Source organism: Lontra canadensis, unplaced genomic scaffold (assembly GCF_010015895.1).
Source record: "Lontra canadensis isolate GAN:19392208 unplaced genomic scaffold, GSC_riverotter_1.0 scaffold60, whole genome shotgun sequence".
NCBI lineage: Eukaryota > Metazoa > Chordata > Mammalia > Carnivora > Mustelidae > Lontra > Lontra canadensis.
The window spans coordinates 5,941,643-5,957,891 of NW_022631054.1; the positions used below are offsets into that span (position 1 = coordinate 5,941,643).

Consider the following 16,249-nt stretch of genomic DNA (forward strand, 5'->3'; position numbering starts at 1 on the left):
CAACCAAAAAACCATTTTCACCTAGGCCTGGACCACCTACCCTAAGCAGAAATGGGCCAGGAGAGATGTCTGGACACGGGGCATGAAATTCCTGCATCGGGACAGAGCCTGAAGTCCTAACACATGTAACATGTTACCATATGAAGCAGCAAAAGAAATGGATAGAATGGTAAAGTGAGACAACCCAATGTCCCAACACCCCACCCTCCTCATATTGGAGGCAAATAAAAAACTGATTTTGGAGTAAATACATTTATTGATACCCATTTTATATAGTTCAGTGAAATAATCTATAAATATAAAAGCATTTTCTTTTGGATATCACCATGGTCCATGTAAATACTCAACAGTCAGAATCATCTGCAGGAAGCACTCCAAGTCACACTGTTAGGTTTACAGACCTGAATATACATATTTCATTAAACAGTGGCACTTATGTACTCAAGTGGTCCAGTGGCTTTGGAACACAGGACTACTGGGCATGTCGAGTAAAAATAATGGGTCACTTTAAATCAATGGACAGGGTATCAACCATCAACAAAAAGAAACAATTATGAATTAATATCCTAGGTGAAGAAAGTACCACAGTTGACACTCGGTGTCAGAATACTGGAGACAAAGTCTGTTTAATGTCACATGCTGTGGCGCCATGTGCTCTCTCCAACTCCCAGTGGACAGCCCACCAGAGCCTTAGGGTCATTCATGGCCAACGAAACAGCAATTCGTAAAGAATCTAGATAGCTTAGAATAAAAGGTACATAGTGGCTGGTACCACATCTAAAGAAAAGTGAGCTAAATATTTCAATGACATAATGAGTTTCTCCCCTAAGAGGAGGAGATTGTGGGGAAAACAAATTTTTTAAATTCCCTTCGTTACACTGATCATGATCACTTATCTAATGGAGGAGAAAGAACCCAGATATCTGGTACCCCAAACAAGGTACAAACTTTTTCTTCTGTTTTAAAAAGTTTCTTCAACACTTCCGAGAGAATTAACGCAGCAGCCACTGATGAGCCTCGCTCTCGACCTGATGCAGCATAAAACTTTCTCGCTTCTTCAGTAACAAATACAGGAATGTCCTTTGCTGCGGTCAGACCATGTGTCTTCTGAGTTAGCAAGCAAATGCATTTAAAACGTCTTAGGGTGTGCAATGTCCAAAATTGAAATCTGAGAGGCAGTGTTAGAACTTAAGCAAGGCAGGATTTTGAGAGACTACTCAAATGAAAACCTAAGTGAAGCATATAAAAATTCAGTTCTTTCTATTATTTCCAACTGGTAATTGACAGCAACAATCTCTGGTAAGGATGGGTAAGTGGTGTTATCTCCAGGTCCAAAATATCCCAACTACTTAAAACAGGACCCCAAAGAGGAGAAAGACACACTGAGTTCTGTGGTCTCTAGAATTCTTTTTTTTGCCATTTTTAAAAAAAAAGAAATAGTAGCTTCAGTTGCACACCACTGGTTGAAGGGGTTTTCATCCAAATGAGAAACTCTCCCCCTTGTCTCTAGTGGGACAGGCACCAGGATTCCCACAAGTGGCAGCTCCCCTGTCCTGTAGCACATGGCGTCTGACCCTGGAGTGAAGAGTAAGCTGGCACAGAGCCCCGACAGCTGGAATTCAGGCTAGATGGCATTTCGCGGCGTGCCATTGTGTGTCAGCGCTTTCAGGCTGGGGGCGCTGGTCTGGTGACCACAGCTCCTGTGAGAAGTCACACCCACCTCAAAAACCTCATGAATAGCTTTCCGGAAACAGTGGAAGTTGTAGTCTATTAAACCTGCAAGAGAGAAAAAGAAGATCAGACCCCTTGAATGTCAACTGTGACATTATCTACTAGGAAATATTTGGTGACAGAAGAAAATCGGTTGTGTATTAAAAAACACACATCCAACTGAGGAATTTTCTCTGCTAGAAACATGATAAAGCATATATCCCAACTGTTAACACTGGTTACCACTGGGGCCTGGGAATGAGCTGAGTAAATAAATAAATCCATCAGGAAGGTAAATTTGCCAAGAAAATCTACAATAAAATCTGAAGGGAAAGTAAAATACTTTTCAAATCACCAAGCTTTTTCCTTTCCTAAGTCTTTCAGGCAGCCCGTGAAGAGCTGAAGGGAACGGCAGGAGCAGGAGATGGGCACCCTGCCCAGGGCCGTCATGGGGTCTGGAGGTAGCAGAGAGGCCCACCAGCGAGAGCCGCAGGCAGCCTACACCTGCTCTCTCCAGGCAATGCAGCTCCTTCGATATTTCATGAACTGGCTTCCAAATAAGATTCTGGTCAAACAGTTCTGTTTTGGGATAGAAATAGCCAGTTGCCTACCGAAAATCTACTTTTCCCCCTTCTTCCGTAGTAATGGAAACCCAATTTTTTTTTTTAATATTTTATTTATTTACTGGACAGAGAGAGAGAGAGAGATCACAAGTAGGCAGGGAGGCAGGCAGAGAGAGAGAGAGGAAGGGAAACAGGCTCCCTGCTGAGCAGAGAGCCAGATTCGGGGCTTGATCCCAGGACTGTGAGATCATGACCTGAGCCGAAGGCAGAGACTTAACCCACTGAGCCACCCAGGCGCCCCGGAAACCCAATTTCTGATGAGCACAATGATACTCAGCTAAAACATTGTACTTCCCAGCCTTCCTTGTAACTATGTACAGCTACAGGACCAATTCTGGCCACTGGGATAGGTGGAAGCACGTGGGACCTCTGCGAAATTTCCTTAAAAGCAAAAGGATGTATTCTTTCCCCAGCCTTGTTCCTCCTTACTGTCTGGAACACGCAGCCATTCTGGACCACGAGGTCTGCCTTAAGAAAAGATGTCAGAAGAATGGCAGATCAGAAAGAGAAGCATAAATGCCCTTGAGAGTACTGGAACACGAAGACAACCACGCAAAAAAACAGATCAAAACAATATGGTGTCAAAATGACTAAAGATGTCACAGAAGTCTATAGGAAGGAGAGCCCAGTGCAGGGCAAAGGCAGCCTTTGGGGATACAGGCACAGTTTAATTAGGCCGGAAAGAGAACAATATCACAAAAAAAACAGCAGAGAGCTGGCAATGAGAACACAGCACAGGTAAAGACAGGAAAGAAACTGGAGTGATTGGAGATAGGGGCAGAGAATTCTCGCTGGGAAGTACTGGGAATCGAGTCTGACTAAGGAGATTAGAGTCAAATCCCGGAGGTCCTTCAGACTCAGGAAGAAAAAAAAGCTATAAAAGTTTTGGTAAGGGGGCACCTGGGTGGCTCAGTGGGTTATGCATCTGCTTTAGGCTCAGGTCATGATCCCAGGGTTCTAGGATCAAGCCCCATGTTGGGCTCTCTGCTCAGCAGGCAGCCTGCTTCTCCTTCTCCCTCCCTGCTCTCCCTGCTTGTGCTCTCTGTCTCTGTCAAATAAATAAGTAAATAAAACTTTAAAAAAAAAAAAAAAAAGGTTTTGGTAAGTTCAACTACATTAAAAATGACTTCTGTGAAAATGGTAAAATAAAACTGACCACCAGGGAAACCCAAACACTAGCCAGAGATCTGATGTTATTACGAAATCATTGCTCATTTTTTTATTATTGGCATCGTTATGTTTTAAGAAAGAATGCTATCTTGTAGAGACTCCTGCTGAAATCTGTAGAGACAAAATTATTTGATCACATCAGAGATTTGTTTTAGAATAACCCAGCAGAGAAAGAGGTACAGAAAGAAGAAAGATTGGCTATGATTTTTATAATTATCCAATCTGGGAGATAAAAGGGGTTTATTCTGTTATCTTCTCTACTTTTTTATGTTTGACAGTAAAAAATAATAACTTTGCTGGTAGGATAAACAGAACACGAGACTGACCATATGCTGGGAACTGCTGACGTAGGACGATGGCTATATGGGCACTCACTGTGTTGCTCTACCTTTGTATATATTCGAAAACTTCTGTAACCAAAAACGGTTTTGTTTTTAACTTTTTTTATTTTTAGATTTTTATTTATTTACCTTTAAGAGAGTGAGAGAGAGAGTACAGAGGGAGCGGGAGAAGCAGACTCCCTGCTGAGAAGAGAGCCCGACAAGGGGCTCCATCCCAAGGACCCTGAGATCATGACCCAAGCCAAAGGCAGATGCTTAATGAACTGAGCCACCCCGGTGCCTGTTTTTAACTTTTAAGACTAGAATGGAGAAAAATAACTAAGAAGCACAAAAAGAATAAAGTATGTGAACAGGTAAATTACCAAAGAACAATCTTGAACTGGCATAAAAGGTACCTGCCACAAGGAAAACGCCTGCTCTAACTAGTGATTAAAGAAGTAAAAATTAGAACCAAATGAGATCCATTTTACACCTACCAGACCGACAAGCATTATCAAGGACATGAAGTGACAAGAACTCCTACACAGTGCTACTGGGGCCGAAATGGGAAAGCCAGATTGGAGAGCAATGTTTAATAAGGCTGGAGATGTATGAACACATCTCTATAAATTCCACTACTAAACATATTCTTACATGTGCAAAGGCAAACATGTTCATTTGCTCCATCTGAGTATTTGCTGCAAAGCTCTCTGTGATTTTAAAAATAACCTAAATGTCCAGCAGAAAGAAAGTAAATTGTGGTATATTCGATCCACAGAATATGGTGTAGAATGAAAATGAATGAACTAAAGCTACATGTTAACAACACAAATAAATCTCAAAAAAGACCTTAAGTGAGGAGAGCTAGTTGCAGAAGACTGCTTACATTTTTACAGCGTTTACACAGAGATACACGATACAAAACTCTATACTGGTTAAGGAAGATATGGAGTAAAATACATCATACATGGGAAAATTAGATACTACATTCAACATAGCACCAAAAAAGACTTCCAATGCGACACATACATGAATGACAACCATGTCTCTGCCACGTTTTGGTTCCGAAGCTCAAAGGTGAATATGCACGTTCTTGTTTATCCAAAAATCTTGTGTACTGGATATAGTTCATTAATATTAACATTAGTGAAATATTAATTCGTACAACATTAAATTTAAAAAAACAGACCACAGAGCAGGCACTTGTAGCACTGAACAACAGAGAGCGGTGAGAGATCCCTGAGTATTTAAATAATATGATGAAAGCAACTTTCTGAAAGCTAATAAAAGACAATACATATAGGAGCCCCTCAAAACACGTGCTGAGAGCGTCACCTCAAGCAGGACATTAGTGGCCAACCATGGGCCTGCAGGGATGAGGGCCTGGACTGACAGTGGGAATGGAAAGGAAACCCAAGAAACAAGATTTGGTGAAGAGTCAACATAAATATAGGAAAAGAATGGGAAAGGGGGAACACAGAATGCCCTCTGGGAAATGACCTGCAACGGCCCCTTCACAGTGCCACCACACAATCACCTGACTACAAGGTATCCGAGCTTGGACGCCAGGCAATGTAACAGGTAACACCACCAGGGTAGCCAAGAGGGTCAGGAAGCAGAGGGGGAACAGTCGTCAGTTCTGACACCACGTACATGATGATAATCAAATATTTAAGAGAAAATGTCTTACTAACAGCTCCAAACATGGGGCTGGAATATGGGCCCAAGTCAGAACTGGGGAGGTCAATTTTTTAATCAACCACATAGAGAAAATTAAGTGACCATGGCTTGGAAGAGCTGAGCAGGAGAGTAAGTGAAGAAGCAAGCACAAAGACATGGCTCTGAAAAACACTCAGAACTGAGAAAAACGAAAGAAACCAAAGAGATCAGAGAAACAAATACATAAAATAACTTGGAGAGCTCAGCTTTAGGGAAGCAAAGGGAGAAGGAAACGTCAAGCAAAGAGAGACTGGCCAGGTCACATGCTGGAGAAGGCTGAAGAGGTTACAGAATGAGGAAAGGCCGCTGCATGTAGAAAGAACGTGAGCTGGCAACATGCCCAAGAATCGTTTCTGTAAGCAGGTGTGGGTAGAAGCCCAACCGCAGGCGTTGAGACATGTATTAAAATGACCCAAAATAAGAAAGGTTGGAATTAAATACCTACTAACATAAAAGATCAAAAGAAGGACAAGTCTGGACTATATATGGAGAGGAAGGGACAAGAGCAGTTTGAGCTGATAAGCATTTAACACTGCAATATTAGTTTCTCTGATTTTCAAGAACCTAATACATTTTACAAAGAATTTAATATAAAAACGGCCTTTTAAAATGCCATTACCTTTTCGTTCAAAACTTTCTTCCCTAAGAATGCAGACCAGTGCCAAAAATTTAGTCACTTCCTTTAAATAAAGGACAGTCGTATTATTCAGCTTGATAATTGCCATAGATTCTTTGTCGTAAGCACTTCCACTTCCATCTTCCTTTAACCTGTTTTAAAAGAAAGTATTCATTACAGGTTTCCCAGTGAGGTATTCTGTCACATTTAATTTGCACAATAACAAGTCTTTCCACTCAGTTTCCAAAGTGTCTTTAAGAAAAAATACTGGGGGCGCCTGGGTGGCTCAGTGGGTTAAAACCTCTGCCTTCAGCTCAGGCCATGATCTCAGGGTCCTGGGATCGAGCCCCACTTTGGGCTCTCAGCTCAGCAGGGAGCCTGCTTCCCCCCGCCCTCTCTGCCTACTTGTGATCTCTGTCTGTCAAATAAATAAATAATCTTTAAGCGGGGGAAAAAAAAACAGAAAAAATACTGGCTTAAATATATGGCAACAGAAGTTCTCATTTAAGAAATAAGGTTCCCATGGGGCACCTGGGTGGCTCAGTGGGTTAAGCCTCTGCCTTCGGCTCAAGTCATGATCTCAGGGTCCTGGGATCAAGCCCCGCATCGGGCTCTCTGCTCAGCAGGGAATCTGCTTCCCCCCTCTCTCTGCCTCTCTGCTTCTCTGCCTACTTGTGGTCTCTGTCTGCCAAATAAATAAATAAAATCTTTAAAAAAAAAAAAAAAAAAAAGAAAGAAAGAAGGTTCCCAGGGGTGCCTGGAACTCAGTTGGTTAGGAGTGTGACGCTTGATCTAAGCTCAGGGCTTGATCTCAGAGTCATGAGTTCAAGCCCAACATTGGGCTCTACAGTGGAGCCTACTTTAAAAAAAAAAAAAAAAGAAAGAAATCGGGTTCCCAGACGAGGATGCAGTATTCCATACATGCACGTCTTCATCTTGTTTACCCAGGACACAGGGAACACAGGTTTCAAACCTTCCCTCACCTTAATCTGTACTGACAGAGTATACAAATAAAAAAGGACCTAACATAAGAAAACTGCCATTAGTGAAAAAGGAGTTAAGTATAAAAACTAAAATTAATACAGTCTATCAAAGATATTGTGGAATCCTGATGCTTACAAAGTGAGCCTTCAGGGTCTGAAAGCTATTGTTTTTACTAGAATTGTCAGAATTATAGGTAGTTCTCCTTCAAAAGATGTAAATCAAGAGCCGAGTAAGAAGCAAATATAATAAAATACAGCACACTGCATGCACGGATTGTGTTACGAATGAGATAATGGATATTTTTTCTTCTCTTTTATAATGTAGCATATAACATAAAATGTATTTTACAATGTACCTTACACTGAAAAAAATTTTGCAGCTAATTTTGATTTTTAAATTATAAAAAAGCAGTTATGAAATTTTGATTTCTTTTAAAGAAAAAACAAGTGTTCTATTCATCCATTTTTAAAATGAGGAATGGGAACATGAAGCTGTACTGAGTAATGTAACAAAAAAAAATCACATTTTCATTATGGAAAAAGAGCAAAGGAGAGCATGTAACCACAAAAGTGAGAAACAAATAGAAGACAGAAATAGGTAAAGAACATGTGAGAGAAATGCATTCTCCTATTGAGTCAGCTGGAGAAAGACACCAACAAATTAGGCTGAGAGACCAAGGTGAAGGGAAAGAACAGAGAGATGAAAGAAGAGTTCAGACCACGCGGAAAAGGGAACAGATAAAGGACACGGAAAGCAAAGGTTATGTTAGAGCATCAGAAAGTGCCTTGGGAGTGCTGACGTTAACACACTGGGGGGATTAGGGCTATCAGAAGCAACAGAAGTTGTTGGCTTTTGAAATACCAGTAATTCTCCAAAGTTTTCATTCATCCTCTGGACTATTCCACAAAATCATACCTTTGCTGGCATTTATAAATCTCTGTATGAAGTTTGGTGAATTTACATAAAGAAAGAGTTTACATTTTAGAAATTTATTTTGGAAACTCACGTATGGGTCAAATTTTTCTATGTTTAAGTCCTTCTGACACCCAAAATTCTGATTTCCTTGTCTCTTGGCTCTCTGAAAGATTAGGATCCCTCATTTTCATAAAGCCTGAAGTTAAATTAGGAACCAGTACTTACTCTGTTATTCAAAATACATTAATCTACCTTTTTGATCTAGCAGAGTCCCTAAGGGAAAAGATATAGTGCAAGCCCCCCAAATAATGGTAGGAGAAACTTTCAGTGATAATTAAATCTGGCACTAGCACAGTTTTTCAACTACTCTTACCCATCCTCTGAAGCAGTATAACCTAGCAGTCCATCTACAGGGAAATCAAGCTCCAAGTGGAAGCACTATGGTCAGAACAATTCCACTCTATACAGTACCTGCTAGAGGCCTCAAAAATTAATCCCTCTGACAAACTAAACTGGTAGTCTTCAGTATGTCTGAGATTTTGCAAACACACACACACACACACACACACACAACTCACCCATATATACAAGACACATCAATTACGACATCAATCATGTCACAACAAAGTTCATAAGATTGCATATCCACAGGAGAACTGTCTGTTGCAATGTAGATTTTGCTGACAACGTCGAAGAGGAAAGCTTTTTCAATACCTGAATTCTAGGAAAAACAAAATTGGAGAAGTATTCAGTTTCAAGAATCAAAATTTGTAATTTAACTAAGATCCTGAAATTACGGATTAATACACAAAGACAAATTACGGATTAATACACAAAGACAATTTAATTGTATAACTCAGTACCAAAGAATCAAACAGTATGTGGTTGACACTTCTGTTATCCAAAGAATAAAAGTGGAATCATGTCTCTGCTCTGATTTACTGACTGAATTAATTGCATTAAATTAGATTTTTCTTCCTCCTCAAATTAAATGAATTACTTGCTAAGATACCATCAGAAAAGTTAACAAAAAAAAAATCCTCCAAAAATCAAGCCATGCTACATTTTCAATAATCCTTTTTCGTCACAATAATCAACCTCTGATTTAAATGACCTTGCCACCAGAAAGGCATTCTGTGGCAATTAGCAAAACATAAAAGAATTAGTTTGATGTCAACATCTAGCACAACCCAAAAGCCCAAAAGAACTGGGGACCCCTACACCCTGAGCTCTTAAAAGTAATGTCTAGAAAATATAATAGTTGAATGTTGTATTTATTGAAGGAATATCCTCTTTTATTAAGCTGAATCCTCAAAATAAGAAAAGTGAAATATGATACTTAGATTATAGTTAGCAAGGAAAGGAAAAGATCAATTTTTCAATGTGACCTCCTATAAAGCAGAGATTAAGCAGGAGTCAAATTCCCAAAACCCAGACTTTTCCAGTTACTATTCTCCATTCAGGAAACAGATGTCATAAAGATTTTTTCTTTTTATCATGGAGGTTTTTATTAATTAAGAAAGTATGAAGAAATTTTTCACTTCATTTTAAGATCAAAAGGGTGAGCACTAAGGAAAGAACTCAGAAAATAACTCATTTTTAGTAAGTGTTCAATAAGCCCATTTTTAAAGTGTTCTTATGATTTGTTTTACATGTTAAGTGTGTCATTAGCCTTTTGGCCTGATTCAGACTAAGGCAAGACATTTTTTTGGAGAATTTGATAACGCAAATATATTCAAGAAAATGGAATTAGAAACTACAGTGAATTAGCTCACTTACGGATATAAAGATATTTAATAGGTTTTCCAAGGTCGGCAGTTGTGGGATGAGTTTCTGTACCACCTTACTAAAGGCTTCAAATATTGAATGGTCATAGATACTAGTCAAATAAAAGCTGAAAAACACAACACAATTTGATTAATTTGAAACATATCTTAAGTTCAGTGACAATTATAAAATATAAAATTTTATGTTGCTTAACATTTGATTTCACTAAGTTCAAATAAAGCCTTTTTACCTCACCTGTCATCCCCACTGTTCAAGAAGACAAATGCAGCTTCCCCACCTGGCTTGTAACCATCCATCTCTTTACAGCATTTACAAAACAGGGCAATTTCCTAGTACCCAGGAAAGCATTTTCAGATGGAGGAACCTGAATATTCACCTAAGTCTTTGCAACCTGATCCAAACAACCTGGTTTCTTAAGCCCATAACTGACAAAGACCAAGATAAAAACCAAGAGGGAGCATAAAGAGGGGTGACATTTATTCAGTAAGAATGTAATTCAGGTTTCTACAAAAATGCCATCTTTTCAGAAAGCTCTTTCTTGACCCTCCTACCTAAAACAGCAGCCCTTTTCCCTAATTTCTCCTCATAGCACTGATAAGTACCTAAAATTACACTACATGTTTATTTGTAAGTGCTTTTGAGCTGTCTCATTCATCAGAATGTAAACTCCATGAGGACAGAGACTTTGGCGGTCTTGCTCATAGCTACAACCCCACTGACCTGAACAGTGCTCATAAATATTTGTTCAATAAACAAATGAACACAGCTGATGCTCAGAATTTATGTAAATGACATAATTAGAAGAATAGGAGCTGGGGCCCTATTAAGCATAGGAATGGAACAGGAATCTGCCTAAAAGGACATATAGTGGAGAAGTAAAAGCCATAGATTTAACAAAACACATATGAAAAAGAGAGACCTTTCACATTTTAATACAATTTTACCTGCTATTTTTAGCTCAGGGAGTATACTCCTCATCATGTAGTTGTTCTACTTATTTATTTGTAAGTACGTATTACAAAGTCAGAAACACGGAACTGTAGCTATGACACTTGGCAGGCAATTTAAAAACACTTTCAGGAAGCAGACCTAGGAACCTAACCCTATACAAGATGCGGCTCGACTCTAGATGTATGAGCAACGAAACAAGTGAGGCCAAGATGACCCCCCTCCTAAAAGCACCAGGGACAAGCACTAGGGACAACGGAATATTTTATTGTTTCCTTTAGGCAAAAAGGTTAGCAATGTGGGAAGGTCCTTCAGAGACTGAGGCTTGGAAGTAGATGGGGACATGGAGAACCCTACAAGACACAGGGCATTTTAGTAAATTGGATTTCTGGAAACCAGAAATCGAACAAAGCCTAATCCACACGCATGCTAGTAATTAATAAAAGCTCGATGCAAAGAATCTTCAGAGGTTAACAAGGCCTAGGGTCCTGTAAGAAACTAGAGAAAGGGATGGCGTGTACCTCTGCGGTGGGATGCCCCAAAAAGGGACAAGGAAGGGGATTAGGAGAATTCCCATGTGCCTTAGGGAACACAGGACAATCACAGCCTAAAATCCATTGTTAAGTGTAGATTCCCAAAAAGTGAGACTGAGGAATTTCACAGGGAGGCACTTCCACTTTCTCTTACAAATATTGCTAATTTTTTTAAAGCATGAATTACTGATAAATATTTTAAAATTTCAATCCAAACTACAGATCAATGACACTTTTTCTACATGACTTCCTAGAATAACTGAAAGACCCTGGCACCTGAGGCCCTAGGGAATATTAGGGGTAGGGATGAGGGGTGGCTTGAGCCTTTAAGGAAGTCACTGTAACAGACCAGGGATAAGGAAATAGCTACATGTGTGTCTCTCCCCTGCTTCCCCTTTAAGCTGTTTATATCAAGAGAACATTTTCTTGGGTACTTTTTATTACTCATATCTACTTATACCTCCAAAAAAATATAAAATATAGAAAATATTCCTCACACACTTCCAGAACACAAGCACATAAATCATCAATCCTATCTAGTACTTGTTCTTTAATGATACTTTCTTCATGGTATTTAGTTATGAATCAGCAGTTCTTTAAACCTAATAGGAACCCTAAACAGATTTATAGAACAAACTCACCTAACCCAAACTTCAGAGATTCATAAAAGCATAAACTGTTTTTAAAAACATACACAAGGTACATCAAAGTCCAGACTCGAACAGGTGCCTCTTTAAAATGCTCTTCCTACTGAAAAAAAATACTGTGAAGACTCCAGCTACAGAGTTCTACAACAACTGTGACAGAGTCCTTGAACTGAAGCAAAATGAAAATAAATAAATAAATGATGAAATCAAGAGAGGGGAGTCCCAAAATAGATTTATGCCATGAGGAAAGAGGCTGATTCCAGTCTCCTGAGATGAATTTTTAAAAGCACCAATGAAAACACTTCACATGACTTCAATCTCCAGGAAAATGCAAAAAACTGGGAAAGTAACTTCTCAAATACCATCAGGCTCCCAAAACTGAATTCAACAAAGAAGAGATCAAGAATATTACAGATTTGGGAAGGGCATACCAGTTACAGAAAGCCACGTGTTTGTAATGACAGAGATGGGAATACATTTAAACATTTTTCAGGGCTCTCATATCAAACACACATGTTGTTACCTAAGGTGGAGTTTTTCTAGCCCAGCATCTGCAAGGTCATCATTGGCCCTTTGATGAATGTCCCTCTGTGTTTCTATTTTGTGATCATCAGACAGACCATCAACTTTGTGAATAAAAACCTCAAAATTCATGTCTGGGTTAACTTTGTAGGCTTTAGAAACAGTAATGTGAAGTCTTGTTAAAGCCTCCATGTAGTCATCCTGTAAGTCAGAACAAAATATTTTTTAAAAAGAAATCTGGTAAAAGTCAGTAACGAATTAAGAAAGCCTCAAACCACCTCTTTCCCCAACCACAGAAAATATACTATACTAATTATTCACAAATACTCCAAACATTCAAATACATTAACCTCATCTCTCTAAATCTTTAATCTCTCCAGATAAAAAAATTCATTTACCAAGTTAATGCTTATAATTTTTATATTGCTAATATAAGAAAAGGAAAAGGAAATGGACATTTCTTCCCAATAGAATTTTTTAAAAGTAATCCCAGCTCTGCCATTTATTAGATGTGTGACTTTAAGCAGGTTGCTTAAACTTGTGATCTCAGTTTACTCATCCATAAAATTGGAATTACGATACCTACCTCACAGTATTGTAAAGAATAAATTAAATTGGATCATGTATGTGAAAGCCTCAATTACAGAGCCTCTCAATCAGAAAGCACTCTTCACCAATGTTTAAGCTTCTTAAGGTCAAGGACATGTCCCATTCATCTCAGGGCTTGTCACAAGCTAGGCCCTCAATAAACGCTTGTTGAGTCAAACTCAATTTGGACAACCAAGAAAACTATTCACTTTAGTATTTACTGACTCAGTTCTCCTATTCCTCATTAGATTATGGGCACCGAGAGGATCTTTCCAGTGAGTGACATCACTATTGTAATAGTTAATGAAGTATAGCAATATCCACTATTAACAAATAAAAGTGGAAAACTGCTCATTAACTAGAACTCAAAAGAGAATAAGCCACTATCTCCTAATCATCTCATATTCTGCACCACACAACGGCATGCCTGCACACCTCTGCAGCTCCATCTCCCATACTGCTAGGAAACCTACCAGCAAAGAAATAAGCTGCAAGAAGCACATGATAAAGAAGATAAACACCTTCCCTTTGTGTCTACATCTTTTGACAGCAGAAAAAAGAAATAAACATTATTCCTACTACCTGTGCATCAATGACATATATCAATGCTCCTGTTCCCCTGAAGATCATCTCGTAGTCAAAAGTTGGGTCAAAAAAGTCCATTTGTCCAGGAAAATCCCATATCTGGAAATTCACAAAGGAGCTATTGGAAATGTCATCTTTATAAATCTTGTTGGTACTTTCCAAAAAGAGAGTCTCGTTGGGTGACATTTTATGAAACACCACCTGTTAAAAGAAAGAAGATAATTTTATGACTATTCAACTTTGTACTTAAAGTTCAAAATTCGACCCTGAATTAACATATAAAGGATTTGATCCTATAGCAAGAATTTTAAAAGAGATAAAAAGTGAATGGTGTATCATCAGTATACACTATCCTTTTACTTCTGAGAAATGAGAAGGCACCAAATTACTTTCCATCAAACCTATTCTGGAGCTGAAACTTTTCTGCTATTTTCTCTGCACATAGTAAATCCTAGTAGCAGCAATGTCTTTCATTGTCAATTCATTTTATTTTCTGTTAAACTGTATTAATTCTCCCAAAACCTGCTTTAATATCGTAAAAGCTTAGAGCTAAAGTTTAAGAATTTTTGTTCACTGAAAACTTACCGAAATGCCTCTATCGGGCTCTGAGAATTACAAAGGTAACTGCCTAGACTCTGCCTTCACTGAATTTGCAGTCTTGTGGAAGAAATAAAAGACAGTAATTATACCAAGTAGAAAATGACTGGGGGGTGGGGGAGTCAGGAGAGGAGTTGACAGGGAAATGATTGCTCCCATGAGAAAAGAAATGGTAAAAGTAACAGTAAAGAATCAGGATAATCACAATCCATACAACTCTAACATAAGGCTAATTTGTCTCTCACTGTTACTTTCTAGAAAAGGAAACTGGGTAGCTACTACCAAAGTTTAGTCAATGAGTAACAAGGGAGAAGAATTAAATTCAGTTTGCTAAAACCCTACCATGAATTTACTCAAAATTTGCTGTAGAGGTGAGAAAATGAAACCCAGCAATCCAGTAAAATCAGAAGTTAATAAAACACAGTAATCCAGTAACTTCATTAGAAGGCTACTTTTCAAAACCATCATGTTTACAAAACATCACACAGATTTATTTTAGATAGACCTCTGCAACGGAATGGAAAGGGCAACAGACCAGTTATCTGGCGTCTTATTACCAGCTCACTTGTGTGTGAGGAGGGTGGCTAATGGAGGACGCCAACCTTGCCTCGGTTTCCCCCTTACTAAAAAGGGTCTAGCCCTCCGTTCGTTCCTGACAGACCCGAAGTGAAAGCAAATGGCCTGACAAAGATCTGCAAATATTCTCGAGGTCTCAGAAAATTTTTGCATCTGCACACATAACAGGAGGGACTATAACCAGCAATTACACTCGCCCGGCCCCAAAAATAAAACTGGTGGAATAACAGCTCCCCAATCCCCAGCGATGTTAAATTCTCCTTCGTAGTAGGAAGCATTAAAACGGCCAGTGACTTAGTTACAGCTCTTCCTGACGCTGCTCCCTGGGGCTCACCTGGGAAGCCCCGCAAACTCAGGTCACCTGAAGTGAGAGGAATACACAAAATCGGGGCAGGGGAGGGAGTCGGACAAGTTCTCCAAGTTGGAACTGCAGAATACGTCTCAGTTTCGGAAAGGACTCTGGGGCTGGGTCTCAGGGGGCGGAGGTCCCGGGCGGTGCCACCGGCACCTGCCTCCCTCCAGCCAGTCTCGCCTTCGGGGACCCACCTGGCCTCGGCTGACTTGGGCGTGGACTCCGAGTCGGGGTCCTCCCCCGGGCCGCCCCTCTGGCCTCGCTCCCCAGAGGACAGAAAAAGCGCGGTGGGACAGCCGGGCCGGCTAGCCCCGGCCGCCGCCCTCCTCTGGCCCCCCGCCTCAACGCGGCCGGCGGCCACCCAAGCCCCTAGGAGGGGGAGGGGGGCGCCGGGGGATCCCGCGCGGTCGCACTCACCTTCTGGATGGAGGACTTGCCGCTGCGCCGGAGCCCCATGAGCAGAATCCTCGGCTTGGAGCTGTCAGCGCCCCCAGGGCCACAGCCTCCGCCGGCCCCCGCCCCAACCCCGCCGCCCGCTGCTGCCGCCTCCTCTTCCTCCTCCTCCACGCCGTAGCCGAAGTCCTTCGGAAAGGAATCCGCCGCGCCGTAACTGCCGGCCAGGGGCGTCTCCTCCGCCCCGTACTGCAGGGACATGGTGCTGGAGCCGCCGCCGCCCGCGCCCTGACAGGCCAGGCCAGGCCAAGCCAGGCCGCCGCCTCCCCAGTCCGCCGCCGCCGCCGCCCCCGGCAGCCGCCACCGCCGCGCGGCCCGCCCCCTAGAGCCCAACTCTCATAGGCTCCGCGCCGAGACCCAGACTCTCATTGGCCGCCCGAGCTGCCACTCGGGAGCAGCAAGGTAGGTGGTGCCCGTCACGTGCCCGGAATCACCTGACTTGGAGCCGTGGAGGGGGGAGGAGGAGTCACGAGGAGGGTGGCCCGGCCGGCCGAGCCCTCTGCCCTCCGCCCTACGGAGCACCTCGGTCCTGCCCAGCCACGCGCCTTGCTCCTCGCCGCCTTTCTGCCTCCTTGGGAGCTCTGGAGGCCGTCGCAACGGGAG

At 41.2% G+C, this 16,249-nt stretch overlaps 1 protein-coding gene across 1 annotated transcript; it reads right to left on the minus strand.

Moving 5' to 3' along the window:
* Nucleotides 1-236: 236 nt before the first annotated feature.
* RRAGC (Ras related GTP binding C) lies at nt 237-15,929 on the minus strand. The gene is made up of 7 exons (XM_032877320.1): nt 15,611-15,929; nt 13,666-13,869; nt 12,497-12,696; nt 9,837-9,951; nt 8,636-8,778; nt 6,162-6,310; nt 237-1,776 (listed from the first exon to the last, which is right to left on the minus strand). The coding sequence occupies exons 1-7, from the start codon at nt 15,845-15,847 to the stop codon at nt 1,625-1,627; spliced, it is 1,200 nt and encodes a 399-aa protein (XP_032733211.1). The 5' UTR covers nt 15,848-15,929; the 3' UTR covers nt 237-1,624.
* Between the last annotated feature and the right edge of the window lie 320 nt (nt 15,930-16,249).